Raw genomic sequence first — 10943 nt, forward strand, 5'->3', positions numbered from 1 at the left:
CATTATTACAAATAACTTCATTTCTGGACATTTATGGTTTGATTTCTTTGTATGTATGGATCACTTGGGTTGTTACCGACATCTGGTGAAAATTTCACGTCATTAGCACCTCTAGTAACATATTTACTGAGAAAAATTGTGACGTGTTCAATACTTATTTTACCCGCTGTACATACAGTATATACTGCATTTAAATATTTTTTTAAAGTGAGCTCATTTAGTACCCACAGAGAAAACCTTACCATTTTCTTACTAAAGGCCCTGTCACATTATGTTTTAGACAACTTGTGAAATAATGTCTAAATTATTGAAAATAGTTATTTGATTAGTCCGGTAGCATTACAGTATGTATACACCTAAAATAGGCTTTCAGTTGATTTTTATTCAATTCCATTTTAAACATAGATGACTTTAAAATTGTCATATGTTGGTATAAGTTATTGAAAACATAGTGTGACAGGGCCCTAAAATCAGAAAGCATTTCTCTAAAGCGGCCACAGATGTGCAAGTTGCGTTGTACTTTGAACTTTTGTTGCCAAGTTTTAAAATGTGTTCCTGGCAAGTTGAGAATGAGTTTAATTTTCAGTAAACATGTTTTTTGTTAGTCTACTAATTCCATATTATCTGATTTACATCATTAGCAACCTCAAGTCAAAGAAGAAAAGGTTCTGCAAAGTTGTCACCTACTGAGATAAAATGAATTTTTATCCACTTAGATTTTTTTTTCTCTGCTGGATATTTAAAATTCATGTTAGAGTATGTATTAAAGATCAAGGAAGTGAAAAGCTGCAAAGAAAACAGTGAGATACAAGCCAGTGTATGTGTGTGTGTGTTCAGGGGTGCAAGTTTTTGCATGTGGAGAGGTGTGGTAACATTTTGTCTGAACAGCATTAGGATGCTTGACACTCTGCTTTGAGCAACCACCTCTGATTGGTATTAATGAAGAATTATGTCCTTGAATTTATCTCTGTGTCTCCTTGTCTCTGAGGTTTTTCCACTAGTTGCTAATTAAATTTCAGCAGGGATAATTTGGCAGGAATATCCGCTGGCTTTAAGGGTAAACAGCATGGTGATGGAGAAAGCAGAGGAGTGATAGGTGAAAGTGTGTGTGTGTTTGCTTGTGTAGTGCTGGTAGAATGAGGTTATAATGAGAGATTTTTGACATTAGAATGCCTGATGTCATTGAGGAAACAACAGGATTTCAGACTCTATGGCCAAAAAAACAGAGGGTGGTGTGAACAAAGCTGGATTCATTCTCAGTAGGTAACTGGCCTTATTGCGATCAAAGCAAAATTCAGCAAGTTGTGATTATTTTAATTATGAATAGACCTCCTGTTTTCTTTTTAAACAATGCATGCATTATTAGATGTGGCTGCTCTGTATCAACCGTGAGATAATGGAGGGAACAAATTGTGATCTGGTCTAAATTATAAACATGTTTTGTGCAAATTATGGATAAAAGTGAAAATAATAATAATAATAGTTTGAGTAAAGGTAAACTTAAAAAATGTTTTTTTCTAAAACATACAGAAAAGTAGAATGATAATTAAAATGAATGAATTAAACATGAATTATTAGATGTTTCATTTTTGTTTTGGGTCTGTGTTCCTATGCATCAGTGTTGCGAATCCCAACTGAATATTGAATACTTTGTTCAAAATCTTTGGCTACTGGTTTTGTTGGACTGATCGTTAGGCTAACCTACCTTTATCCAAAATAGCTTAGAGACACTTGTTACAGAGTCATTGGAGTACACTTTATTTACTCAGATAAAAAAAAAAACATAATCAAAGGCTGGAATATTTCCATAGACAAAAAAAGCCTATAAATCAGAATGATGGAGTTGTGTTGGTTCTTCCCTCATTTTTTGAAGCATAGAAAAAACATACATTTCACAAAGAAGCTGATTTCACAGCCCAGATATCTGTGAGCTTGTTCTGTTTGGCCAGAAAATAATCAGTTTAATAAACTGACAGCCAATCTGAATCTTATTGTAATCAGATGAATTGCTTACAATAAGTGATCAAACCCAACCTGGTTATTTGGTTCATTTGCATGTAAGAGGTGCTAAAATATGGAAGATCCAGGTTTGACTCCAAATTAAGGAAGCCAGTTTCATTCTTGCCAATCTTTTAAGGCCCTGTCARGCTGTAACATTTCAGATGACTTAAGCCAATTTATGAAAATGTTAAAGACATATACGTTAAAGAGTAACTTACCCCAAAATTAACTTTTTTTAGCTGATAAACTGTCTAGAATGTGTCTAAAATGTTATATAGTACTGTTTCTGTGCCATTTTTGATGTTTTTGTGCGTGTTTGTCCAAATCTGTAACATTTGGTCTAAAAACGTCTTTTTGTCTTTTTGCTGCTCATATGGGTAGAGCAGTGGTACTGCAGGCTAATTTGCTTATTGGTTAACGGCTCTCCTCTGTGACGTGTTTTTCCACGGTTTCGTCACAGCGGCTGTGTTCTGGTATAAAAGCCTCTCTCTAAGACACGCCCCTGCAGCAGTCAGAGGGTGGAACAGTTAGCAAGCTTAGCATGATCGTCTGTTGACCTGGGTGGGGAGAGCTGACTGCTGCGCTGCTCTCTCTCTCTCTCCCTCTCTCCACACACACACACAAACACACACACACACACTCTCTCTCTCCAGCAGTACGTCCTGCACAGTGGGAGGTCAGGAGGGGAAAAAAAGGCAGAAACACAGCGGGGCAGCTGCAGCCCTAACGGACCAAACTTCAGTCAAACAAGACCCAACACTTTTATTCCTGATTTAAACTAGTGATCTTGAGAGCAGCTGCAGCTGTATGCTTTTATTTTTTTTACATCAGGCTGTCACGGAGCGCTCCACTCCTCTGTCCTGTAAGGCGGACAGCTCAGCCGAGGCTGTCACGTTCTCTCGTCCTGGCCACACCTCTGCTCTCTAACCCACCATCACCACCCCCCCAACCCCCCACCCACCCACTTTGATGCATTTTTCAAATTTCGCCTTGGGGCGGAGTTATCTTTTCACAGGGGGGTAAGATACACTTTAAAGATGGAATTAAAAAAAACTGGAAGCCTCTAGGCATGTACAAACTGTAATGCTAACAAACTGATCAGATATCTAACTTTTATTTGTAAATTAGACATTAAAAAATCATATCTAAAATGGTGTGTGACAGGACTTTTTAGTTTAGTGTGGTTGCAATTTTTTTTTTATTATTTACTAATTTAACCTGCAAATGTTTTGAAAACCAAACAAACCTTGTATTTTTATGATACTTTGCTGCTGGAGCATTCCTTCAAGCACTAAAATTGTCTAATTTAAAAATATTGCYTTTTTTTATTATTATTATTAAGTTTAGCATAGATTACCATTTTTAAAAGGATTTTCAACACTTTCAAAACTACGTGCTGTGATTCACAGGTAAAGTCACGATCATTTCCACTCAGGCGGAACAGAACAGGTGGAACATTGTGTAACACATTTGAGAATTAAAACTGCATTACAAAGGCCACTTATTAATGGCTACAGAAACAAAAAGGAAACATGAAATGACTAAGACATTGCTCCTGCATAGTCTGATTTACTTTAAAAAAAGTTATTTGGTTATTCTTTCTTGTACATCATGTGTGAAGTAAACTTCATAATACTTCAAAAAATGTTGTTTTTCACAGCAGTAACACACTGTAGTATTTTTCCATATTATTCCATTTAATTTAAAACTTTTATAATCTTTATAATTTTTTTTGTGACTCTACAACTCATTTGATTTATAGCATTGTAACATTTTAAACAACTTTTTATGCAAGAGATGTCAGAGTCGGATGCAGTAGTTTGAAAAGCTGGAGGATAACAACGCTGTTTTGTTTCTAATTAGCAATAGAAGAAGATAAAACGTGAAATCTCTGGTTAACCTGATGTAATGAGCAAAGTTTTAAATGTAAATGTTACATAGATGGGGTATATTATTTTCTCTTTAAAGCCACACACTCCCACTCTGTTTTCCCTGCTGCCCACCTCCTTGCAGCATCTGTGTGCAGCAGCCATGACTAGTCCTTCATCCAGGTCGTGCCCCTTTGTATTACACTATCATACCTGCCTCAGATACCTTATCAGTAACCTCGCCTGGCCTCATCTTACTCCCTTTGCTCCAGCTCACTGATCTTCTATACGGCTATGGATCGTAGTTGTAATACTGAGATTATATGGTGTTTACCTTTAGCCTTCAATCTGCCTCAAACCTCAGTTGCTCAAAGTCTGTCCACTTTATGTTGTATTTTTCTCATTCAAATCATCATTTGACAGTTTTCTTTTTCCTTTATTAATTTTTTTAATTTTTTGCCCGGTTGTTATCTCTTTTAAGCCGATCTTCTGACAGCCCCTCCCGACTTGACGAATGCTGCTGCGATGTACCGTGGTCCAGTTTATGCGCTTCACGATGTCTCTGATAAAATCCCAATGACCAACTCTCCTCTCCTGGATCCTCTCCCTAACCTGAAGATCAAAGTCTACAACTCATCAGGTCTGGTCACACCGCAGGATGACCTCGGCGGAGATTTTACCTCTAAATTGTCTCCTAAGGTAATGCTGCGTTTGCATCCAAGTTAAGTTGCTGTTATATTTTATCATCGCCTCACCTTGTTTTAGCCTGTGCACAGAATAAAATCAAAAAAGGGGAAGGAAGTTTGCTTATTCTGCAAGAGCACAGCTGGGACCAAAATGTACAACTATTTCTAGTCAAAGACAAAACCAAACACTATTAGTATACATGCAGCTCGGTGCCCCAGTTTCCTCCTTCTGCTCTGTCAACTACATGGGCTGCATACGAGAGCAACTTGTCACAAACACAGATGAAACCACTCAGTTTCATCACAGTACCTGACCTTAGGCAATACAAGAGCTGAGCTTCTCATCTCTGAGCTCTACAAATGAGAGGCACTTTTGGATGATTTCATCTTTCACTTTTGCTGTTTTTTTTATTTTTTTTAATTGTTCCGCTTGTGAAACTTCTACTCTAGTTATGTCTGACCTTGCCTGAGAAAACTGAGTTGTTGTTTTTTTTTTCCAATGGCACTTTTCTGTCCTCATCACACTCCAGTAAATCCTTATCAGACTTGTTTGGTTTATATGTGAATTAACATCTAATGGTCAAGATTTTAATTTAAAAAATAGAAAAGAAACGAAATGTCATAAGGTGTTTATAAATCCAAACTTCTTCTCCTCACCCACTACCTCTGATTCAAAGCAACATTTCAGCTCTTTTAAAGTAGGTTTAGTTAATGAACAGTTATTAATATAGCTGTGATGGTTCGCTCTTTGAGTGACCTTAGTTTGAACAGATAATTGAATTCTGACCAGACAGATAAGCTAAGCTCTCACATTAAGTGCAAATTTACCATGCAACATTCATTTACTGATTATAAAATAACAAAAATAACAAAAACCCATATAATTTGATAATACTGTGGATTTCCAGTGCATTGTAGATGACTGATGCCCTGTACTGCACATAAAAAGCTGCATCAACCTTTATAACTAACTCTGCACAGTTAAAGGGATCCATGATTAGTTGTAACATTAGACTTTATTTGACAAACATTTATTTTAACTGTAAAATAAAGACTGTAAAAATACTGTTGGATGTTCAGTTTTTATCATTTTTAAACTAAGTTTAAAAATTACATGGACTGGGTCATTTTATTTACATGCAAAGCATTCTGGGTAAATGATGACATGAATAGGTCATCGGCACGAGGCTGTTAGAGAGCTATATCCACCCTGAAGGTTAATCTTGGACAATATCTGATGATCGACTCTTTTAAATGAAACCAGAGCGTTGACAGAGAGAAGGTAGAAATGACTCAGTCTGTAACTGAAAATATAGATGGAGGACAACAGAGCTGCTTCWTGGAAGAAGAACCTCAGCTTAGCCTGTTAGCTTTAGCGTTAGCCCCGATGCTATCACCATATATATATACTAGCTCAGTGCTACACATTCTCCTCTCGTCAGTAAGGTCCTCCATCCACATGACAGAGAGGGGAACGCAAAAATGACTCAGACTGCAACTGAAAATATGGATGGAGGACCTCAGTTTAGCTTGTTAGTTTGTTGCGCTAGCGCCGAGCTAATACGTATTGGCCTCTGCGCTAGCACAAAGGCTAACAAGCTAAGCTGAGGTTCTTCTTCATGAAGCAGCTCTGTTGTCCTCCATCTATATTTTCAGTTKCAGGCTGAGTCATTTCTACCTTCTCCTCTCTGTCAACGCTCTCTGGTTTCATTTAAAAGAGTCGATCATCAGATATTGTCCAAGATRAACCTTCAGGGTGGATATAGCTCACTCACACCGAGGACTTAACCACGTCATCGTTTACCCAGAATGCTTTGCGTGTAAATAAAAAAGCTCTGTCCGTGTTAAAATATATTTTTAAAAATTTACAAGACTAAACAGCCTACAGTATTTTTATAGTCTTTATTTTACAGTTAAAATATATGTTTATCAAATAAAGTCTAATGTTACAACTAATCATGGATCCCTTTAAAAGGTTTCTGTACATCCATGAACTTTCAGAAGAATCTGTTGTTAAAGGACCTGCCATTGCTCTTACAGATGTCCATTTTTTCCTATTTTATGCATGTTCATGTCATTAAGGTCATAAAGCTTTCATAAAGTATATTTGCAGCTCACTTTATGCATTATGCCCTTTGTCGTAGGTCTATCTGAGGAAAGGTTACCAGTTAATTTATTATGTGCTGAACAGCATCGAACTCAGCACATACACAGACCATAACAGAATCATGTCATGTTTTACTTTGTACATCTTTCGGTCATATTAGCTGTTTRTTATTGTACATCYTTTGTCACTGATGTCCTTTRGTTCCCAGGTTACTCAGTCTCTGTTGGATAACAGTGACACCATGAACCTTCGCAARCAGAGCTTGGCCCGGACCCGAGATCCTTCCTGCACTGCTCACGGGTCTTTCAACAGTCAGGGAGGACACCTCATTGTTCCCAATTCAGGTAAAATCTGAACATCTCATTATATTTTGTTCTGGCTACTTTACACTGGGTTTATTAGATTGTTAAAGATTCCAAAGCTTGGCATCAAATTTAAATGGCTACTCTTGAGCTGAATTTGGCGGTTTGACCACAAAGTTTAATGCAAAAAGAAATATTCAGTTTCATCCAAATTATGCCAAGAGATGAGCTGATAATTCTTGCAAAGTCAACATATTGTTTCTGCAGCCAGAACTAAATAATTCCACAAATTTGGTCTGAGTGGGTGGCATGCCAGGAAAAAGACCGCCAGCCAAACAGAACATTAGAGCTAAACAGTCGTTTGCCATTTGACATGTAAACAGAGATACACTTTCTAGGTCTAGGAGAAACGTGGAGGGAATCATTTTATAATAAATAGTGAGTTTCTATTTGTATATCTAAAAAAAGGCTAAAAATAAAAACAATGTTTACTGAGCAGCCAAGTCAAAGCTCAGATATGGACCAAACTAAAATATTACCAAAAATAAAAAATTAGAAACAATTTCAAGCATATAGCATTTATTGTGATCAATTTTCTTTAGAAATAGTAAATATATTTGGCACCCCCCTCCAAAAAAAAAAGCACTGTATCAAAAAGGATCAAATCTTTGCTCAGGTATGTATCTCTAATATCAATTGTAATAAGATGTGCTCCTTTTGTTCAGTGAGCTTATGTTACATTTTCAAAATCGTGAACAGCAAAAACAATGAATAATGTAACTCGCCCATTTGAAGCAGTTCTCAGAATCTATAAAACACTGCAGCTTTTTGTTCCTTGATGATATATTTAATAGAAGGTTGAATGTTAGATGCCTTTAAGGTCAATGCTTTAAAATTCATCATAATGATAAAATAGTTAATATTTCAGCTGTTTGTGGTGAAATTAAACACAGAGACCCCTAGTATTCTTTCCCTCACCCTTCTTTTCCTCCTTCATGCAGGGGTGAGCTTGTTGGTTCCAGCAGGTGCTGTTCCTCAGGGGAGGGTGTATGAGATGCATGTGACTGTGCACAGGAAGGACAGCTTAAGGTACGTTTTGTAGGTCTTTTTCCTTACTTTTTTACCCTTTTCTACTGTTTGTTCTGTTTGCTTGAGAAGTCTTCCACAGTGTGAGTCCTGTTTGAGCTGAATGATTTATTATTTGCTGTATGTCCACACACACACACACACACACACACCCTCTGTGTGTGGTTCATTCAGTGGAGGTCACTGCTGCTAGGACTCGAGTACTAACATCGGAATAAGAATTGCGCTGAGCAGATTAAAACTGGATATCTGACCCATCCATAATAGTCTAATTAACATCATAATCTGTTCTATAATCCACAAAATGAACTCARATTTCAATCAGGTTTTCAAAGTTTACAGCCAGTACACTTTGGCCAAATAAAACATACTTATCATGCACTGTCTTCAAAAGTTTAAATATATTATTTGACTACAGAGCAGCAAAATGATTAATGTTTACTTCATGGGATGTAAAAAAACAATTATTAGCCTTTTAAAGGAAATGCACTCAGATCTGTTTCTGCACAATAAGTACAAGATTAGTGGCTAGTTTGGGGATTACTGTAATCCTATTACTTGCATTATAATCTTTATTTTTCCTGTACAAGTGTGAGGTACAATTGTGTTCTGTGCACAAGACAAATAAGATATATTTTTATGTTTTAATTACAAGATTTTTGTGAAAAGGACCAGCACATTGCATTTCATCCTGCTTTTTTCCCTTCACTTCCTTTCTGCTGAACTGAACTGAGCCCAAAGCATCTGCACGGAGTCATTAAAAAAAGAAACTTGTGTGCAACAAACAGTTGAGGATTTGTAGCACTTTGCAAGTAACACAATCTGACACACAGTCTGAGCCATGTTTTCTGTCCCATGCGTTTCGTCCGGGCTTTTTCTCAATCAATGCCAATCGATCGCAATTACACCCCACACTACTCGCAACAGTGTTTCTGAGAGTCAAATGTCTCCCGTGTCCTCTGTCTTTATTTCACTCAATAACTGGCAAGCAAAACTTACAAAGCTAGAGACATTGACTTACCTCAGCTATGCTTGGCAAGGCAAAAACTTCTGCTTTAGGAGTGAAACTAAGGAGCCATGTACACAACATTTCATCATTTGCTGTCTTTCTGTTTGGTAAGAGATAGCATACAGTGTATGACCTGTGGATGGATGTATTTTAGGTATTTAAACTCTATCTGTGCCAGTTGAGTCATAGTGACTAAACATTTTCTAGAGTAATATGGCCAATGGCTAATTGCCCTTTTTATAAAGTCTTAAAATATCATTCTAGGTTTAGATTTACTGATGGCAGACGAGCACTAAATAATAAATGTTAATGGCATTCAATATGCATAGTCTCACATATTTCTCAGGAGAAGAGATTGAATCTTTATTTTGCTGTACTGTAGCATGGAGCCCATTAGTTAGTAAGTGTTTCGGGTTCTAAAGCCCAGATGTACCATAAAAAGCAAAACAGTCTGTGAACATTTTTTTCCTGCTTTAAGCTGTGAACTACTGACTCCAGCTGCTGCTGACTAGACAGATTGTTTTCTGTATGACTTTTAGAGGCTCTGATTTCTTTTGTTTTTCTTTTTGCCTCGTTTGTCGAGAGGTAATCTGACATGCTATCATCAAACTTTGTATTAAAAAGTCTGCAGATGCCTTTAGCGATCGTGAATTGTTTGTTGCAAAAAAAATTGTTGTTTTTTTCAGCTTTCTGATTGCGTTGCTTTGCTTTAGAAGTCAAAAGTTTCAAACTTGGCCGATTATTGGACAACACAATGTAGATACAACACCTGTGCAGGAGAGGGTGAAACTTGTGGATACACTGCAAACTGCTGCACATTGTATCTGAGAAAAAAAACACCAAATTTACAAATGTGATATGGAAAAAATTACAGTTAAATCACGAGGAATGTGGTCTATCCTCTCATTTTGGTTCACTCCTGCTCAGAAGTGTGTAACAAATATATAATATAACTAAGTTTAAGTACAAATACCTTGACAGAAAAGGACTTTGTAGAAGTGAATTTTGCTGATAAAAKATATTTCAGTAAGCCATAAAACTGCTCACAATATTTGGGAAAGTAAAAGTACTTTTGTAAGTAAATAATGAAGTTTTATGTCCTTTCTTTCTTCTTTGTGTTCAAACAATTAAAAAAATAATAAAATAAAATTATTCATTGCAGCTACAAGTTAGCGGGAGCAGAAGCAAACAGTGACTAATAACATTTACTTTGTTATAATACCTAAGCATTTTTTGAGGATCTGTAATTTTACAATGTATTTTTTAAAATTGTAACTTTTACTTTTATTTAATTACATTCAAAACCTAAAATAAGGATGGTTTTACTTCTTTACTTTAATACTTAACACTCATTTACATGCTACAAATTACCAGAACTCATCATGAAGTGTTTCCAGCACGCTAAAACTTAATTGTTGAATTTACTTATGTCGACTGATTTCTCTAAACGTAGTTGAGTAAATGTAAAGCATTATATGTTTTATTTTAAAGAAAAAGTGAAAATTTTCACTTTTTCTCAATTTACTCAACTTGGTTTAATGAAACCAGTTTGGTTAAGTAAATTCAACACTTCTTTTCTTAAAGTGCACTCAAAAAAACAGGCGTTTTATTTGCCTAACCAATTTCTCTCAAGTGGCTCCACTTAACCAAATTGATGAAATGTAAAGCAAAATTCACATTTACTTTAAAAGAAAATGTGAAATGTGCTTTATGTTTAATCAACTCAGTGGTTAAGTAAATCCAGCACATCAGTTTTGTTTTTGAGTGGTAATTCTTTCTTCTTTCTTTGAAATGTSTTACATGTAACACATTTCAAGTGGATGTTYAGCATTACCAATATTTTTAATGAGATTATGACCTTTTTTAATGTGGATATTTTTCTTT

General features: G+C 36.1%; 1 protein-coding gene across 2 annotated transcripts in view; it reads left to right on the forward strand.

The window, feature by feature from the left end:
- The window catches only part of LOC106533826 (netrin receptor UNC5C), a 74079-nt gene that overhangs the window by 46097 nt on the left and 17039 nt on the right, over positions 1 to 10943 (forward strand). For both annotated transcript variants that reach the window (XM_014030266.1, XM_014030267.1), the window contains exons 9-11: positions 4351 to 4568; positions 6871 to 7006; positions 7966 to 8053. In XM_014030266.1, coding sequence (XP_013885720.1) covers positions 4351 to 4568; positions 6871 to 7006; positions 7966 to 8053 — 442 coding nt within the window. The remainder of the gene's footprint in view (positions 1 to 4350; positions 4569 to 6870; positions 7007 to 7965; positions 8054 to 10943) is intronic.

The sequence above is a fragment of the Austrofundulus limnaeus genome, unplaced genomic scaffold (genome assembly GCF_001266775.1).
Source record: "Austrofundulus limnaeus strain Quisiro unplaced genomic scaffold, Austrofundulus_limnaeus-1.0 Scaffold1031, whole genome shotgun sequence".
Lineage (NCBI taxonomy): Eukaryota > Metazoa > Chordata > Actinopteri > Cyprinodontiformes > Rivulidae > Austrofundulus > Austrofundulus limnaeus.